Source organism: Python bivittatus, unplaced genomic scaffold (genome assembly GCF_059951505.1).
Source record: "Python bivittatus isolate LINGU-HERP-01145 unplaced genomic scaffold, Pbiv_v1 ctg000080_np1212, whole genome shotgun sequence".
Classification (NCBI taxonomy): domain Eukaryota; kingdom Metazoa; phylum Chordata; class Lepidosauria; order Squamata; family Pythonidae; genus Python; species Python bivittatus.
The window spans coordinates 23503618-23524034 of NW_028277035.1; the positions used below are offsets into that span (position 1 = coordinate 23503618).

At 39.2% G+C, this 20417-nt stretch overlaps 1 protein-coding gene across 1 annotated transcript in view; it reads left to right on the forward strand.

Moving 5' to 3' along the window:
• Positions 1-20417, forward strand: part of ERGIC1 (endoplasmic reticulum-golgi intermediate compartment 1) — a 98887-nt gene that overhangs the window by 59086 nt on the left and 19384 nt on the right. Inside the window, exons 4-5 of the mRNA XM_007425877.4 lie at positions 13224-13318; positions 16902-17026. Coding sequence (XP_007425939.1) covers positions 13224-13318; positions 16902-17026 — 220 coding nt within the window. The remainder of the gene's footprint in view (positions 1-13223; positions 13319-16901; positions 17027-20417) is intronic.

Sequence of the window (20417 nt, forward strand, 5' to 3'; positions counted from 1 at the left end):
CTTGTGATATGTGGAGTTTTCAGTCACAGGTATATATAAATCTCTGATTGTTAAAGTCTATATACAGGGAGTTCCAAAAGTCTTAGTATGATTTTTAGTTTAAAACAGCACTAAGACTTCTGGGAAATCTTATGATTTCTTATGAAATCTTAACGGATAGAATTTTGTTTTCTGGGCTCCAACCAGAAACTGGGTGAGTTTTAGTTGCCTGATTTACAGCAGTATTGTGGACAATGTTAATTCAGTTTTGTGTTCCTAAAATTTACTATCACGTGCGCATGCGCATGCGCATGTGCGCGCGTGCACACCCCCCCATACACACACAATATATGGTGGTTCTCAGTGGGTGGTGCTCACAGTAATGTGATGTACCATAAAATTATATTTTAGCTTCTTGTTATTTCCATGTTATGATTTGAGATAATCACATATTGATGATATCTAACTATCATTTTCATCAGATTCATGTGAAATTGTGGATGTGTTTAAATAGATGAGGAATTGTAAGTTAAAATCAAAACAGAAAAATAACTGATGCTAGTTAGGAGAGCTGAAGCACTAGCTTGCTGGAAATTTCTGTAATTTCTTTCTTTAGTGTATTTTGAGATAAAATGAAATAATTTTATCCTTTCAACTGTCTCTCCCCCCCCCTTCTTTTTTATTCCCTCTCCTTGCAAGATGAAATGTCACAACTCTGTTCTTCTTCCTTCTCCTTTTGCTGGAGAAATAATAAAATGAAAACTGATTAAAATTTCCAAAAGGACAAATCTTTATCCTCCAGAACTCTGATTTTTATATATGTGTAAAACAGCACATTAAGACAAGGGAGAGAGCTCTGACTCCAAGAACAAATAAAGGAAATGAGGTCAGTGTTCCATATTTGGATTTCTCTGAGGTTGACAGTCACAAACAGGTACCCTATTCCACTAAGTGAGTGACTCAAGTGGTTTGGAAAATTAAGCTGCAAGTGTTAAATGCCTTTGGTATTTCCTGGGCAGGATTGGTGGTAGGTTGATATACCTCAGACAACATTCATTGTAATTTTTAACGGCCTTCTCTACCTCATCTTGCTGATACATCATAAATCAAACCATCTGTTTCATAGTTAACCCAGATTTGTAGCCTAACTGGTGGCTGCTATTATTATAATGATCTAACTGGTGATATAATCATCATGTACCTTTTGACCTAATTAATACTGTAGAAGTGATGCTGAATCTTTCTATATATTCTCCAATTAAGGAGGAATGAAATAATTAGTCCAATTGATGCCACAAATAACGAATAATATAGCAAGGATGTGGATAAGTTTACACAGTTGCCAAATATTGCCAAAATAATGCCATTTTTTAATATCAAAAAAATCTTACTGCTGCAAGTTATGTAATAGTGAGTTACCTTGTTTTTGCTATATTGATTTAAAAACTTGAAGAAGTTTACATGACTGATGGCAGAATGTATTTGAATGTTTAAAGCAAGCCATTCAGTTCAGTAATGATAAGGTTGAATAGTTCAGATAATCCTTGGATATATGTTTTCAAAATGTAATATTTGGTGCACATATCTTGTAATAAAATATATATATAATGTGACTGTTATTGAATTGTAGAGGAAGATGCAGAAGGATAAAGTACCTGTAAGCAACAGTTCATTTTGTGCAAGTTCTCCTGCTTTGTCCAGCTAGAATTTATAGCATGTCCAGAACAGTTCTCATTATGTTATATTTCAACTTTGGTCTTTGCTATCCCTATAACTTCCCTTTATACTTTCTATATGCACATATTAATTTATAGAATTTGGGCTTTTTCTTACTTTTTATCTTAAAAAATATTGGTGTATATCTGGACATATAACAATTTGGCTGTGGTTTGTGCACAAAAATAAGAAAGTTAATGTGTAAGAAAGGTGCACCATGCACTTGTTTACTGGTCTAAGATCCAGAATGGTTTTTCATCCAATTTTTCTTTGAAGCCATAAATAGAATGGAGAACACGGTGGAGAAAGTATCTTACAGAGGAAAATGCTCTGTTGTGTCAATATCCTATAGGTGTCATTCTGAACTGCTTCTTTTTGTTTCTGAAGATGGACGATGGCAGGAACCTGTCTTCTTGTGAATTCCAGAACATATCCCCACCATATTCCCACTCCCATCTCATATTGCTTGTATGCTTCTAGGTGCACCAAAATGTTTGCAGTCACATACCCACTTAGGAGGTGGTGATGTCAATTCAAGAGACATTTTCATGGTTCTTTCCTCCTCTGCTTATGTGTTGGGAATTCCAGTGGTTATTTTCCTGTATACTTCCTGCCTCCAAAAAGGTCAGACTGTAATTTCTGCACTGAAAAATACAGTCAGTCTTTTTTCCTCTTCTTTCAGAGGGCAAGGATTTCTTTATATCCTTGTTTTCAGTTAATACTATTGTCACTTCATGTTTGGCTTCTGCTGAGATTCAGGGAAGAAGGTCATGGTGCCTATATCACTGAAGCTTGGGCAAGTATAGAAAAGACAGCAGCAGCAGCTACTTATTCCTAGTGGTGCTGCTTCCCGGGCTTGCTGCAGCATTCTGTCTGTTCTACATTCCATGGGATGTGTAAACTCAGTCTTCTGGGACAACTGATTTACAGATCAAGCCTGCTAATATCTCATTCTATGACCTCCTTGGGTGGGATACAGCTTGTTCACCAGTATAGAGGATTTCCTGGATTGACTATTTTAGTCCACAGTTTTTATTATCTCTGTGAAGAAATCTAGAAATGTCATTCTAAGGTCTGTATTGGAAACTGAAGGGAACACGTTGGCAGAATCTTGCAATCGCTTGGAAGCATTGATTGTAGCAGCGGTTTTCAAAGTGTGGTCTCAGGACCCCTGGGGGCCCTGAGACCCTTTCAGGGGGTCCATGAAGTCAAATAAGTAGTTTAAAATTTCTCAGTTTTAATTTCTAATACAATAAATATCGAGTCAGTGTGGTGTCGTAGTTAAGGCATCAGGCTAGAAACTAGGAGACTGTGAGTTCTAGTTGCGCCTTAAGCACAAAACAAGCTGTGTGGCCTTGGGCCAGTCACACACTCTCAGTCCTAGGAAGCAGGCAGTGACAAACCACCTCTGAAAAACCTTGCCAAAAAAACTGCAGGAACTAGTCCAGGCAGTCGCCAAGAGTCAAGACTGACTTGAAGATACAGACAAACAAAAGATAGATATAACACGCATAAACCAAAGCTCTTTGGGATCCTCAATCATTTTTAAGAACGTAAAGGGGCCCTGAGAACAAAATGTTTGAGAACTGTTGGATTATAGGATTGCTGAGGCCTCGTAAGTATTCTTGGTTATTTATTAAGTATCACTACAAATAAGTGAGCATTAAACCATCTCTGATGTAAAGACTGGGACTGGATTGCACAAAATCATAATATGAAAGTTGATTTCCTTATGACCTGAACCCTATGAAGAATGGGTCAGGTGGCTCTTTTCTTTTCAGGATACAAGGATTCTACCTCTTTCCATAGCACATTGAAAGCTGAAGATTCTGAGCATAAGAGACTCTTTCAGCACATCTCTTATGTTGCTGGAACTGTTTTCTCCTTCCTGTTGACTCTTTCCTTCATGACTTTTTGACTGTCTCAATCTTTAGTTCTTTCCTTCTTCTCTTATTTCCTTTTTCTCATGAATGTGAAAAGCATCAAGAATAGGTAGAGAAATGGGGTAGAATACATTCACTTTATGATTTCTGGAGGTAAGAGTCACTTATTCTCTCTTCCCACGTGCTCTGGAACGAGCTGATTTATTACAGGTCCTTGCTTACCGACTGCTTGTTCAGTGACTATTCAAAGTTATGGTGCTGAAAAAGGAGATTTACAACTGGTCCTTGAACTTGCAGCCATCACAGCGTCCCCATGGTCACATGATCATGATTCGGGCACTTGGCAACCGGCGTGCATTTACAATGGTCGCAGCATCCCCTGGTCACATGATTGCCAATTGTGACTTTCACAGCCAGCTTCCAACAAGCAAAGTCAATGGGGAAGCCAGCAAGAAGTCACAAGTCATGGTCATGTGATGTTGTGCTTAATGACTGCTGGTGATTTGCTTCACAACTGCAGCTGGAACTGACATTGTAAGTTGGGCGTAGTCATATAATGTTTCACTTTATGACCGCATCACTTAGTGATAGAGTTGCCGGTCCCAATTGCGGTAGGTAAGTGAGGACTACCTGTATTGCATATAATTCAGTTCTAGAGAGTACCTTATTCAAGTGGTGGGATACGGATAGGGTGGAGCTCCCATGTTCTATATGGGTAGGTCAGACTCAACAAGAGCCTTTCCCTCCTCAGGATCTTGAGCTGCCATGCTTGACATTGTAGATCAGTTCTTGTCTCCTATGCCTTATTGGAGCTCATCTCCAACATATCACCACATCTGGTGCACCTTAGTTCTCTCATTGAGATTCTAGCAATGGAGAGAAGGGAGATCTGATTTGTGTGTCCTCAGTTTGGAGGGCAGCTATGTTTCTCTTTGTGGTCTCTGTGATGATTCTGGGACTTAAGATTGATGCTGATGGCATCACCTAGTGCTGCTCTGGCTATCAAATTTGCTGCTGTTGGAGCAGCCTGCTGCCTATCTGTTCAACTGTATTGCAGAAATGCTTGATGCTTGTGCTACTTGTCATTCTGCTGTCTTTGGAAGTTTTTCTGATTCCTGGATTGGACTGGACCATGAGAATGGGCAGGTTTTTTGACTTAGTACTCCTGGGCTCTAATCTTTAGCTGCAGCATGGGCTCTTGGCTGTGGCCCATCTGACATGGGCCAATTACCCGTGATTGCTGGAATTGCTGTCCTGGCTAGCATATGTTCTTGAACATGTACAGCTTGCACTTCCTCTTCTTCCTCCCCCTTCTATCTAGGTGAGTTGGATGTAACCCTTTCCCACCAGCTTCATTTTTGGTGACTGAGAATACTTGTATGCCTGCCATTCAGTTTCATATGACACAAGGCATTTGGAGGTGTAGTTTTGGAGTGCACACTTTATTTCTGTAGCATGGAATGGGCATATGCTTTCTGTTACCTGTATGAATGAAATGTATGCCCTGGAATATGTCGTACACTGGGCTACTCCCACCTGGGAGCCTCCAGATATGTGGATTTCCGCTCTTAAGAGTTCTCAGCAATGGCTATCCAGGCTAAAAATATCTGGGAATTGATCCTCACGTCTGGACCATGGCTAGATAGGGAAGGTTGTACTCTTTTTGCCTGTACGTACTGTAGAAAAAGACAAGTACCAGTGGGCAAGTTTTCTTGTCGAGAACTTTTCCACTAGCTCTAATATTCAAAGTTAAAGAACCCCTGAGAAGATTCTGAAGAATCCCAGAGTCTCTGGAAAATCATTTGAAAAGCACTGGCTTAGAGCAAGTGTTAATTGTTCTAATATGTAGAGTGTGATTTAACTGTTTGACTACATGCTTCATTTGTCCCTGGTTTGTTTTTTCAGTATTATGACTGGCAAACTTTTGACAGATAATCTTGCATGTATTTCTCATTATGCTGTGCTTTAAATTGAGAATCATATTTGGCTGTCTACTTCCTCAGCTTAATTAATGCTTGCTCAACACTTCTGAGATACTTTAATGAAAGGTGTTGCAAGATTGTTGAAGTGGTAAGGTTACGCTGTTCATCCTCATCGTGTATGTGTGTGGGTTAACAGGAAGCAGAAAACTGAGTGCCATAGTGCCAATTACAGTGGCTGACTCAAATGACTGTTGACGTCTCTAACCTCCATTTTATTTTATATTGATTTGAGAACTACAGTTCCTTCCATAGTAAGCCAATATGCTTTGAACATTCCTGGATCTGGGCAAAGAGGAAGTAACAAAGATGCTGGGTATATCTTAAAATAACAAAACAACACTGTATCCTTTTTTTAATCTGTATTTTCTTGTCTTTGATTATTTCAGAAGCTAAATCCTTATGTTAAACTCTTAGTGAGCAGAGAGCCACAAGAGCAAGTGTTAAGAAGCTGAGATGCTAACAAACATATTGGAGGTAGCATTAAACCACAGTGACAACAAAAGGACATTATATACTTGCTTCTTAATGTCTGATACCACATATAAATTGCAGCATTTGTACAATGATGTGCACGTTTCATCACACACACACACCCCTTTTCCTCTTCAGGGACGCATAGACGAAAGAGTCTAGTTCATTCTGACTATGTAGGAAGTGTGATCTAATTTTATCTCTGCTCCCTTTTTTATTTTTGGTTGTAATTTTTATGTTTTTCCTCTCAAATTTATGGGCAGTAGGTTCTCCTTTGGTGGAGGAAGGAAGAGATTGGATGTAACACTTCCAAAGCTTCCTCTAATCTACTTTTCACCCACTATTGGCGGAGGAGCAGTGGCAATAAAGCTTTTTATTGTGATGAGGCCTCAGGAGGCAGACCACCTTCTCTAGCTGAGGACCTCTGCCTTGGTGAACTGGAAAGCTTCTACTATCCCATAGTACATGTTACCCATCTTATCCCAGAGTTTCAGATTGCTTCAAGGTAATTTGTACCTATCTTCAAATAAGAAGAGTACAGAAATTTGAGGAGCTGTTAGTAATTAAAAAGAGCAAGGCTGGGCTGGAAATATGTTTTTAAAACTGTAAGCGTTTGTCTGACTTTTTCTACCACAGACACTGAAAGACTAAGTGATTTAGATGTGTGGGAATATTTTAATGGACAGATGAGGAAGCATATGCGCAAATTCTAATCAATTGACAGTTGTCACAAAGAATCTGTGACAGAGATCTCATTTCATGAACTAGCTTCTCTCTGTTGGAGCAAACCCATGAGAGCTACTGAACTCTTTTCTTATCTAAAGCACTGTCTGCAGTTACTATTGTTTATAAAGCCATATACCTAGTCAGATTATCTCTGAAAGCTCCTCATGTGGTGGAAATTGTGCAAATGTGAACTGTCTCTTTCCCTATCTTGCTTTGAAGCATGTGGAAGTCTTATACTACTTACCTTAGTGTTGATAAAAAGAGCAAAGCCTGCCTTCCCCTTGTACCCAGAACCTCCCAAACGCTACCTTCCTCCTCTTGCAACTCCTATGATAGTCCAGCCTAGGCATATTGATTCCAGATGTAGGCCTTTAAATATTTTAATCACTTTGAATAAGTCTATTAACAAGGCTTTACCTGAAGCAAGACCCAGGATGTTTCTTGATGACTGAACAATCTCAGTTTTTGGAATAAGATGCCTATTTTATTCACCTGGATTCTGACAGGCAACTCAATAAAAAAAGGCACAGTCCTCATTTAAAAGAAGACTGAAATTGGAGAATTTCTCATTGGAGATATTCTCATTGGAGAGTTGTATTTGGCCTTAGGGGCAGGAGTTTAATGAAACTCAAGCATCTGTACTGCCTGCCTGTAGGTATATGTTTGCTTCCATTATGGCATATTTGCAAAAAGTTAAATCCTGTGTTACAAAGACATGATGCAGCTGTTGAAACTATATTTTGTGACGCTGGTCTTCTTACCAGTCAGAAAAATGGAGCAAGCATGTAATGGTTATAAATTCTGCAAAGTAACTGCATTTTATGTGGTTTGACTTTTTCAAATTTAAAAGATTATCCTTTCCTGTCACATTAGAAATGTAGGGAATATTTTGTCCTTCAGAGCTGTAGGCTCTTTGCTTCTCTGTACCTTTTGTGGAATATATGCTTTTCATTGATGAGTATAGCTGGAGTTGATGGCACTGTGATTCTATCATCTTTAGAAACATTGTCCTTTGAATCAAAATGCATATCTGCTGTGGATGTATGTGCTTAACTGCAGTTTTCCAGTGATTATTCCACTAAACTAGCATGTTTCAAACTTGGCAACTTTAAGATGTGTAGACTTCAACTCCCAGAATTTCCCAGCCAGCATGGGAGTTGAAGTCCACACATCTTAAAGTTGCCAAGTTTGAAAAACACTGCATTAAATAATGGAATTGGTGACTACAGATGTATATTTTTTGTCCAGGAGAGTAATGTAGGCTAATAAAATGTCAACAAAGAGAGCATTCTGTGTGTGTGTGATATTGCCTAGTCCTTGTTTTCTTGTTTTATTCTCATCCAGCTTGCCTGCAGGCATATAGATAAGATAGATCAGCAGGTTTGTATACTTAAGATAATGGTTAGGAAGAACCACCTACCAAGAAAAAATAACTAAAACAATCATTAAAAGAGAACACATGGAAGTCTTTCCGCCAATAAAAAAGTTTGCATCTTTATATTGAGATTTAGCACCAGGGAAGACTCTTAGGGAGAGCGTTACACTTTTCGGCTACCACGGGGGGGGGGGGGTACTTATCAGTTGCTATTGACTTGTCTTCACACAGTTTGAACACCTAAAATAGGGCCTGTTAGGGAGATCTTCATAACTGGAGTTCATACGGTATCTAATAGAACTAGGAACCTGGCAAAATAATATAAGAACAATCTGGATTTGATGAGATAATGGACAGAAGTGCAGAAGATATGGGAGATGGATGGTAGCTCAAATATAGTTCTTAAAGGACATGCAGCGATGACTTAGCCTAAGATCTTAGGGCAGAAGACTGAACCCTTGTAGCTTGAAGAGCTTTTTTAGAATACTAGCAACAGGCAAAGGTTATATTCCCCCCTCCTCTACATTGCCTTTGAACCAGCAAATATGTTGCTTGGTGAAATGGTGAAATATTTATCAAACTGATGTTGCTGTTCTTTCTACCATCTATGTTTTATATATCTTAGAATGTATGCTTCATAAATATATAAGGACTTATCACTGAAAAGCATTTCTAGTACCCCTTCGAATACCTAGTGGGTTCCAGTTCTAGGTGCTTTTTTCCTATTATCCTGGCTGGGCCTGTGGCATTAGAAGTGGGACTTTTTGCTTAATTGGGATAAACAGTTATCATTTCCTCTAAGAGGTTTGGATTTAATTCTGCATTTTACACAACTGAGAGATAGGATGGAGAAGCAAGAAAGGCATCCAATACCTAAGTAGGAGGGCAGATGACTTACCTTAAACTATCATTGCAGGAATAAACTGTACACATATCCAAAACTTATTTGGGTAGGAATAATTATATGTGGCTTGTTCACTTAAACTGAGTTTCTTGATTTGATTCGGATTCTTTGCATATAGAGTTTCCCTATTTTTTCCTATTTCCCCCCTTTCTCCTTATTATAATCAGAAATGTGGCAATAGTGTTTTAAAAGGGAAATGTTCCTTACATCTTTCCCAGTGTATGATATGCATAGTTTCACAGCTACCCCTTGTGTTTCAGGACTGGCAAGTTTTATTAAGTCCCAAACTTCTGAGTTTGGGCAGGAAATCCAAAGCTCCAAAGTACATCACCGTCTAAATTTCCAAGAGCTGGCCTAAAGGGAAAAGCTGTTGGAAGGATTTTTCAGGAGATTTAGCTTGAGTAATGCTAGCCTGCCATCATTACCTTCTTCTGGGGAATCCCTGGAAGAAAGACTTCCAGTCAGGTACCACAGCGGTCCTCAACCTTTTTGGCACCAGGGACTGGTTTTGTGGAAGACAATTTTTCCACGGACCGGAGTGGTGGTGGTTTTGGGATGATTCAAGAGCATTACATGATAGGGTTTCGATATGAGTCTGCAAGCAATTGATTTATTATGGTCTCTGTGCAGTCAAACCTCTCTGCTAATGATAATCTGTATTTGCAGCTGCTCCCCAGCACCTCCCATCACCGCCTCAGCTCCACCTCAGATCATCAGGCATTAGATTCTCATAAGGAGTGTGCAACCTAGATCCCTTGCATGCGCAGTTCACAGTAGGATTCGTGCTCCTATGAGAATCTAATGCTGCTGCTGATCTGACAGGAGGCAGAGCTCAGGTGGTAATGTGAGTGATGGGGAGCGGCTGTAAATACAGATGAAGATTTGCTCGCGCTCGCCTCCTGCTGTGCGGCCCTAACAGGCCACGGACTGGTACTGGTCCACGGCCCTGGGGGTTGGAGACCCCTGAGGTACCAGGTACCAATCAGTCAGGTCACCTGACTATAAAGACAGGAGCCCAGTCAGTCCCTGCTCAGTTGTTTGTGGTCTGCATAGCAGACCATCTTGCTTCTGAAGATACCAGCCACAGTTGCTGGTGAAACATCAGGAAATTTGTTATCTAGACCATGGTCACTAAATCCTGAAGCTCAACACTGCCCATCAGATACCAGCCATGAAAGTCTACCCAATATATTATGGCACTTTCTCAATGCCATTTGAGAAGGAGGAAGGCTGAAGAATTATGATATAATTAGGTAGAATTGGGAGGAAGTTTCCCCTCCTCTTTGTTCTTAAAAGTGGTGGTTGCTTAGCATCTCATGAAGAACAATTGTTTCCAAAGGCCACCAGTTAATTCTTTTGGGTTGGGGGAAGAATGGAGTGCTTTCAGCAGCAGATGAGGTGGAGAGAGAATACTAAGCTGCTGGAGCATCAAGATTAGCAGCTCTGGGGGAGAAGCTGAGACCATCTTCTCAAAATCCCTCTCAAGCATAGTAATACCTCTTCCAGAAAAAATAAAAGAATGAAAACGGTATACTCTGCAGTAAAGAACCGCAACTCAGACCTGTTTATTAGCCCAACATGCATATTTTTAAAGTGGTTTCTACAAAAAGAGACACTAGTCACACAACAAATCTTCTTGTCCTAAAGAGGACAGCAAGGGTGTTTTGATGCAAATTTTACTTCAAAGGTACTGTCAGTGTAAAACCTGCAAAGCTTGACTGTCTTTGATAGCTTTGTTTGTTTCACAGATTGTAACTGACAGGATAGGTGTGTTTCTAATCTCATAGATCTAGGAGGAGATGGGGAGAAGGGCAGTGAGGCCTTGTTATGAAACAGGCTGTCTCGCAAGCTGGTATATCTCAGGAAGCACTACTGGTATGGATAGGTGCACTGCTTATGAGAATTTATGCTTCTCTTGGCTGAGGTCACTCCTGGGAACTGGGAGGACTATATTACTTAATCCTAAAGACTACGTAATCAGCCAGTGATAAACTCTATAGAAAGCTTAATCTTGCCTATTGGGAAGCAACAGCTGCAATGAGGGAACATCAAACCAGGTCATCCATGAGTAGACATGTTTCTCCCTTCTGTGTCATATTTATGAATCATCTTAACAAAGGGTTGATTAATGCTTACCATCTGCTCTTTGGAACAGTTTTAAGGGAGATGCAAAAGAGGGACTGCCAAGCAATGGATTGAGTGTGGCACATTGTCTTGAAACACAGCTTTACTGAACTTGCTGATCTGATGTGTACTCTCTTTCGGAAATAGCTTACAATGTGTTGCTCCATCTGGAATGTGCCATCCAAAAACTAAAGGCTATCCATGTAATCTTAGCATCTGGACAGTACATGTTTTTCTCAGACCTGTGGCTCTGTCCTGTTGCATTGTATACTTGCTTCCATATGGTCCATCTTGAGCCCACATGCTCCAGTAAAATGTCTTCCTGATAGTCAGTCTTGAAAAATCATGTGATATCTTTCTACCAAGAATGTGAAAAGAAAAGAAAAGGCAAAACTGTTAGGAGTGAAAAAGAATGAAGGGAGAGGAAGCAATTGCAGAGTGAGATCAGGAAATAATTGCCAGGAAAGAGGTGTGACTAGGATGAATTGGATGAAAACTGAACTTCATCATATGTGCTGATTGGTTACTTTTTCTGTGTATTTAATGCTAAGCAACTTAGTTTGCAACTCTGCTTTTATATGTCATGAGCATCTCCTTTTATTCTTTTTAAACAAAACATTCACCCATTGGATTAACTCATAGTATCTATGGGTTCCTCCTTTGATTGGGTGTAAGCAACTATACTTACAGAAAATTCTACCTCTGATTTAGTTTAGTGTGCTGTGTGAACCAGAGATACTCATTTGTTTTGAAAAAACATATCAGAAAAAGAAATCTAGAAAAAAATTTCATTTCTTTTTCTGACTTGTTTACTTTGGAACAAATCACAATCTTTGTTTCACATATACAGACCTAACCATAGAGGAGTTATCTGTAATTTGTTAATAGTTCCTGCTAATAGATACAGCTACAAGTGCAGCCATTCTGATTTAATTTGACGTGCAGATTTTGGTTAACTTTCAATGTTCTTGTCCTTTATATAGTGATATTAGGTATATTGTATATTGTTAGTCATTGATAGGATTATGGGAGAAGCCTATCAGTTTAAGCCATTCTTGCTATGGTTAGAGTAAATTTGCATTTTAAAACAAAAATCTAAAAAAATAGTTCTTTACTCAGAAGCCTTTGCATATCTGTGGCCTATTTTTTGCTAAGAAGAGACATCTGCATATTACTTAATCCTTGGAATGATGAGAACACACATTAATGATATAACATGTATGAGAATATGAACATGAGGGAATAGGTTGGGTCCATTGCTTCCACTTCCTGTCCCACAGCATCCATGACCCCCAGATAGCATGGTTCATTTTCATAGCTGGAAATTGTAAGCTTGAGGAAAGCAGGTCCAAGCTGTCTCTCTGCTCTATTCCATTTACATACATCAAATGTATAGGGGTTCTTTCAGAAATGATTAATTGTGCTGCATCTCAACTTCTAAATAATGTCCTTCTGTCTGTAAAATTGAATAATTGGAGATCTATTTTAAAAATGGGTTATTTAGCCTAAATGAGTGATGCCCAAACTGGCCTGGAAGGAAATTGTGCACAATTGGTCATCTAGTGTAAAAACAGCTCTTTTCAACATAATTTTGTTAATTGGGAGCCAAGAAAGAGTGTCAACTTGATCAATTATTAACATGTCTAAGCTTGAATCTGATTTCTATTCATTGTGGGTATATTTATTTTTTTTATTGAGAAGATATACAGTACACTGTACTTATTATTTAACTTATTAGAATCTAATTTTACTTGTGCTGATAGGAATCTTTTATGTTTCTTAATGGTTAGCACAATCACATAAAGAAGTACATCTTTTCTCTCAACTTAAGTACATTTCCTTTAAAATTCAGTTGTTCTGAATTCTGCATGTGTTCTAGGGAGACAGCATCAGTATTTTGAAGAGTGGTATAATTATTTTTCTGAGCCTGTATAGATAGCTTAGCCCTACAGCAAAGTTTATGTTCCCTTTCTGTACAAATGTCCTTGACACATCTCAATCAAATAATAGCTTGTTTTAATGAATTCTAAAAATGACACCACCTATTTTCCTCTCCCCTGCAGTGTGAATGAACTCTATGTGGATGATCCAGACAAAGACAGTGGGGGCAAAATAGAAGTAAATTTGAACATCAGCTTGCCAAATCTGCACTGTGAATGTGAGTTTTCCTTATTCAGCTAAGATTACAATTGTGATTGAAGAACTATGATGTTAACTTCATATTTTACATTCAGATTCCTATGAGTAATACTTGTTCTTTTCTTGGAAAAAAAAGATTTTCTATGTAGAGTTACATTCTTGCTTTTATGAATGACTTTTCTGGTGTTGCTAAATATTTATTTAGACAATAGTGTACTTGTCATTGTAACAAATGACGGGGTACTTAATAGAAAAGAAAAATATTTATAGAACACTCTTTCCTTGAAAAGAGAATGAGGGCTTAATTTGGCATCTATTCTCATGTTTTCAGTACTAGGCAAAGAGCATTTCTGAAAAAAAAAAGGCTTCAAAATGACTGCAATACTTTTCTAACTATTTTTACAATACGTGTGAGGGTGTGTATTATATAAGTAGAATTTCTACCACCAGCTCACATTTCACTGGAGCTTCTATGTGAGAGAACCATGCAGAGTCCACTGAAATGAATAGACCTGATGGCAACTGCTGTGGTTGTTGGCGGCCTCCCATGTGTATCTTGAATCTTTGGAAGGCAATCAGTTACTATGGTTCAGAGACATTTTCTTAGATTCAGAAAGGGAAAGCAAGTATTATTTTATAGCATGTATAAAAGTATCACAGCTTCTGGGGACTTTAGCAACTAGGACAGGGTGATCATTTCCAGGTATTCATGGATTTAAAATTATAGGAGGGACAAGCTATACTGCTGTGTGTGTCCTTAGATGTGATTTTTTTAAAAAAATTGCCTTATTCTCAGTCCAGTCCACTGGTTCATCTGTTGCTTCCTCTGACAGATAGCATCCCAGCAGGATCTTAGACAACAGTCTTTTTTATCTTTGTTATCAATATTGTAATGGGAGAGAGGCAGGAAGGTCGTCCTAGCTGCCCAGCTGCCTGGCACCTATATTGGGCAACAGCGATATAGGAGAATGCCAGAGGCAGATGATCACTTTAGTGACAATGGCAAAGGCATCAATTCATACTGTGTGGGAGAAGGCAGTGGTAAACAACTCCAATATTTTTACCAAGAAACCATATGGATAGAAAATATAAAATGATGGATAGTATAGTAGCCTTTGATAGTATATGGCCTTTCAGGTCAGAGGGCACTGAACATGCTACCGAGGAAGAGCTGAGGATCTTTTGGAGTATTAATGGTGTTTACAGTGGGGCAAAAAAGTATTTAGTCAGCCACCAATTGTGCATGTTCTCCCACTTAAAAAGATGAGAGAGGCCTGTAATTTTCATCATAGGTATACCTCAACTATGAGAGACAAAATGGGGAAAAAAATCCAGAAAATCACATTGTCTGATTTTTAAAGAATTTATTTGCAAATCATGGTGGAAAATAAGTATTTGGTCAATATCAAAAGTTCATCTCAATACTTTGTTATATATCCTTTGTTGGCAATGACAGAGGTCAAACGTTCACACACTGTTGCTGGTATTTTGGCCCATTCCTCCATGCAGATCTCCTCTAGAGCAGTGATGTTTTGGGGCTGTCGCTGGGCAACACGGACTTTCAACTCCCTCCAAAGGTTTTCCATGGGGTTGAGATCTGGAGACTGGCTAGGCCACTCCAGGACCTTGAAATGCTTCTTACGAAGCCACTCCTTCGTTGCCCGGGCGGTGTGTTTGGGATCATTGTCATGCTGAAAGACCCAGCCACGTTTCATCTTCAATGCCCTTGCTGATGGAAGGAGGTGTTCACTCAAAATCTCACAATACATGGCCCCATTCATTCTTTCCTTTACACAGATCAGTCGTCCTGGTCCCTTTGCAGAAAAACAGCCCCAAAGCATGATGTTTCCACTCCCATGCTTCACAGTAGGTATGGTGTTCTTTGGATGCAACTCAGCATTCTCTCTCCTCCAAACACAACGAGTTGAATTTAGACCAAAACGTTCTACTTTGGTTTCATCTGACCATATGACATTCTCCCAATCCTCTTCTGGATCATCCAAATGCTCTCTAGCAAACTTCAGACGGGCCCAGACATGTACTGGCTTAAGCAGGGGGACACGTGTAGCACTGCAGGATTTGAATCCCTGGCGGCATAGTGTGTTACTGATGGTAGCCTTTGTTACTTTGGTCCCAGCTCTCTGCAGGTCATTCACTAGGTCCCCCCGTGTGGTTCTGGGATTTTTGCTCACCATTCTTGTGATCATTTTGACCCCACAGGGTGAGATCTTGCGTGGAGCCCCAGATCAAGGGAGATTATCAGTGGTCTAGTATGTCTTCCATTTTCTAATTATTGCTCCCACAGTTGATTTCTTCACACCAAGCTGCTTGCCTATTGCAGATTCAGTCTTCCCAGCCTGGTGCAGGTCTACAATTTTGTTTCTGGTGTCCTTCGACAGCTCTTTGGTCTTGGCCATAGTGAAGTTTGGAGTGTGACTCTTTGAGGTTGTGGACAGGTGTCTTTTATACTGATAACAAGGTCAAACAGGTGCCATTACTACAGGTAACGAGTGGAGGACAGAGGAGCCTCTTAAAGAAGTAGTTACAGGTCTGTGAGAGCCAGACATCTTGCTTGTTTGTAGGTGACCAAATATTTATTTTCCACCATGATTTGCAAATAAATTCTTTAAAAATCAGACAATGTGATTTTCTGGATTATTCCCCCCATTTTGTCTCTCATAGTTGAGGTACAGCTATGATGAAAATTACAGGCCTCTCTCATCTTTTTAAGTGGGAGAACTTGCACAATTGGTGGCTGACTAAATACTTTTTTGCCCCACTGTATGACATGGCTAGATTAAAGCCTTTGGGACATCTATTTCCTGATGTTGCCATTCAAGAAAAGAAAATCTGAAGTTGCAAAGATAGAATTACAGTAGGAACATGGAATGTAATGGAACGTGAGAAGCATTTTCTGATGGCAAAGATGATATATGGCATATTCTACTAGCTCATTCCCTGTATAGCCGAGCTTTGGCTGTCTTCCTCCCATGATGTCCAACAAGACAATACTGTATATAAGTATTATTATACTTTATTTATTTATTTATAAATTTATATATCTGCCCATCTCACATATGTGACTCTGAGCGGCATACAAAATTAAAAACACAAAAACAATACAACATAATAACCAAAACCATAACAACAAAAATTATTTAAAATACATTAAAAACAATAAAACATTAAAAACCATTAAAAAAAAACATAGTCTGTGGGATAGCACACTCAATTTCACTAGCAATACAGCCACTTTGCAGGCTCCATACCCATATTACTGGTTCTCCAGATGGCAAAGCCATGTCTTCAGGCCCTTCCAGAGATCTAGCCAGGAAATAAAAATTATCTAGTAGCTAAAACTATCTTCCTAGTGATTATTGGTGGAATTATAAAAATGAACTCTAGTTTTTGCCAGTTGTGCCATTGTTTAAATGGGATTATATTGGAGAGGGTTTGGGGGAAGCAAAAGCTATATTCCATTTATTCAGCCCTCTAGATATGGGGTCAATGGGAACAATGGGAAATACAGTAGATGTCTTTGTCTTAAATCATTTATAACAAATTCTTTCTTCATCTTTTCGTACCTGATCCTTGAACCGTAGTGATTGGATTGGATATTCAGGATGAAATGGGAAGACATGAAGTTGGCCATATTGATAACTCGATGAAAATTCCTCTGAATAATGGAGATGGATGTAGATTTGAGGGTCATTTCAGCATCAACAAGGCAAGTAAGGTTGAAACCGTCCAGGGGAAATGTTGACAAGCTTTTACAAGAAACTGCTTGTATGTCTATAGAGTCAAATGTGCTGCAAGAACTGTGATTTAGATCATACACTGTAGTGGAAGGAAGAAAGCTGTTTAAAGTTGCCCCCAGATTGTGAAGAAATGAGGTGTAAAAGTTGTTATTTATGAAGAAAGAAAGGTTTGGTGTTAAGTTTGCCCTTTAATAGCGTAGGTATCTGCAACTGTTTCTTACTCATAATAAGAGTAATGTATTACAGAAATAGCTGATGAAATCTGAACCTCTTCCTAAAGAAGTGTCCTGGTTGACAGTTTTCATATAACTTTGGTTCCAGGAAATCAGAATCTTTTTAAAAAAACATTTGATTTTCTGTCTCTGTTCCATGGAATGTTGCCATGAGATGAAGCAGTGTACATTTAAGTAGATTTTCCATTCTGCTGTTTCAAGCAACAGTTGGAGTGCTTAGCAAGAAAATATCCCATCCTGATATTTTGAAATGACTTGTTAATAAACACCATTTACTTCCATGCTGATCTTGATATTTTGCAAACAAAGCAAAGATAGTACAGAAACAAAGACAGTATCACTAGAATGACAAGTGGGCAAGCTGAAATGGAGTAAAATAAGACACCCAATTCCTGTCGAGCCACTTTGGTGTAGTGATCAAGGCATCAGGCTAGAAACTGGGAGACTGTGAGTTCTAGTCCCGCCTTAGGCACAAAGCCGGCTGGGTGACCTTGGGCCAGTCACTCTCTCTCAGGCCTAGGAAGAAGGCAGTGGCAAACCACTTCTGAAAAACCTTGCCAAGAAAACTGCAGGGACTAGTCCAGGGGTTGCCAGGAGTCAACACTGACTCAAAGGCATATATATATATCTATGAGAGCCAGTTTGGTCTAGTGGTTGAGGCACCAGGCTAGAAACCAGGAGCCTGTGAGTTCTAGTCCCACCTTAGGCATGAAAGCTGGCTGGGTGACTTTGGGTCTGTCACTCTATCTCAGCCCATGACATCAGGCTTGGGCAAAAAGCCAGTAAATTCCTGTTGCAACCAATGGATCAACATTCAGTTGATCCCCCCCCCACCCCAAAAGGGGACCCTGTACCTGCGGGAAAATGCTAGGAAGAAAATATGTATGTATTTATCCCTAATATATTATGTTTGTCTCATCTTTGCCTCTCTATAATGGAAACCAGTTCTCTAGTGCTAATACAGTGGATTAATATAGATGAGAATACCAGATTGATGTTGCCCTTTCAATTACATAAGAGTGGAGTCTCTGGGTAAAACTAGATAGTAAGGAACCATGAATCTGCCTCATCTGTGTGGTTATGATATTTGTGTACAAAGCATATGGAATAGCTGCAGCATATGAAACTGTCTTTACATGTCAGACATAAGGGCAGGAGAACAAAGAGATATGGCAAGGAATGTTAATATGTACATGCTCTTGGCTGTTATTTTACTGTTCACAATAAACAGGCTTCTTGCAGAAGGAATAGTCTCTAAGTGGGGAAAAGACACTGTAGAACAGCAGAAAGAATGGACAGAAGGGATGCAGCTGTGCCCTGCAAGAAAGAAAAGAGCTATGGTAGCTGAGGATTCATTAGTAAGAAGAACCAAAACAAATGCGTACCAATGAGATCCATATGCTTATTAACTATATTGTCAGAAGCACACATCAAGGAAGAGGCAGAACAACCTCCAAGATCTATCAAGTCCACAGGCAGTTATCCCTTCCTACTAATCTATATAGGGACAGATGATATTGACAAAAACAACTACAATCATATCATCATCAAGACCTGGGAACGAAGCACAAGACACTGGGGGATTCAGGTGGTATTCTCGTCTGTGTTGTAGTCCACAAAGGAGACTGGAAAGGAAAAGAAGAATACTGCAAATGGATCATTAACTATGTAAATAGTGTTCGCAGTGTTGTTTGAGGACAGTGATCAGATTGGCATAGAATGGATTGCACCTCACAAGGACTGGTACAAATATATTTGACAGAAGCCTGGTGGGTGTCATTAGGAGAGCTTTAAATTGTATCCTGCAGGACTAGGGCTAGAGTGAAGGAAGGCCTCAAGTAAACATGTGCACCATAGAAAGAAGTAGGAACTGTAATGGGTCCTATTAAATTGTGAAAAAGAAGGAAGAACACTAACTCATTAAAGTTCATGGCCTCTTTCTGTACATATTATCACTCAGATTATGGGAAGTAAAATTCAGTGCTTAGTACAAGAAAGAAAATATGATGACAGTGTAATAAAGAAGTGGTGGGATGAGTTTCACAATTGAAATACAGCAATTGAAGGCTACAATTTGTTCAAAAGAAACAGAAGCAACGGAAAGGGAGGAGCTGGACTCTATGTTTAAAGTGTCCACACCTGTTCAGAAATCCAAGTAAATGAACATGGCAAAATTATGTGTTAAAATGGGTAGAAGAATGAATAAAAACAAAATAGTTGTTGGTGTCTCTTATTACCTGCTCAAGCAAGGAGAAGATGAGGGTGACGCTTTCCAAAAGCAAATTGCAGATTTTTCAAATAGGCATAAATAAGTAGTGATGGGGGACTTGATCTCTGTTGGGAGACAAACTCTGCCAGGAATTGGCCATTCCAGGAAATTCTTTTAATGGCAACGTTTTCCTTCAGGGGGGGAATCAAAAGAAGATTAGCTGTCTTGGACTTCAATTTAAGTGAGGAACTGGAAGTAGCAGGAATGTTTCAGAAAAGTTATGAGTTCAAAAAAGTGGATTTTAACAGCTCAGGGCACCAATAAATAGGATTCCATGGCAAAAGAAGCTAATGGGAAAAAACTCTCAAGATTAGTGGATGTACCTAAAAAAGGACTAAAAGCACAATTGCAGATGATTCCAGTGAGGAAAAAAAATGGCAACAGAAGCCAGTGTGATTAGACCAAAAACTTAATGAAGATGTGAAAACAAAGGACACATATAGTAAGAAAATGAAAAAGAGGGGGGATAGGTTGCTCAAAACTGTGGAGAGAGTGTCAGAAAACTTTGTTCAATACAAAGAATGCTAAGGACAACTAAAAAGACTTCCTTGGGAAAGTTCAAAGGAAAAGGAACAAATCAGCATATAGCTGCAAACTGAAGACTGCAAAATGTTAATAAGTACCAAGAAAAGTCAGAGCTATGCAAACTTATGATTGAATAAAAGAGGCAATGCTGAAGCCTAAGATGCTAGAAACACAATCATGGAATATTTAGTTTACATTTCTAGGGCTAAATTAATTATATTCTAGGGTACTGAAGAACTTGCTGATGTATTATCTTTAAGGAATACCAGAGGAACAGGTGAAGTACAAATACTGCCGGTATGTTTGAGGAGGGGGAAAAGGAGGATTCCAGGA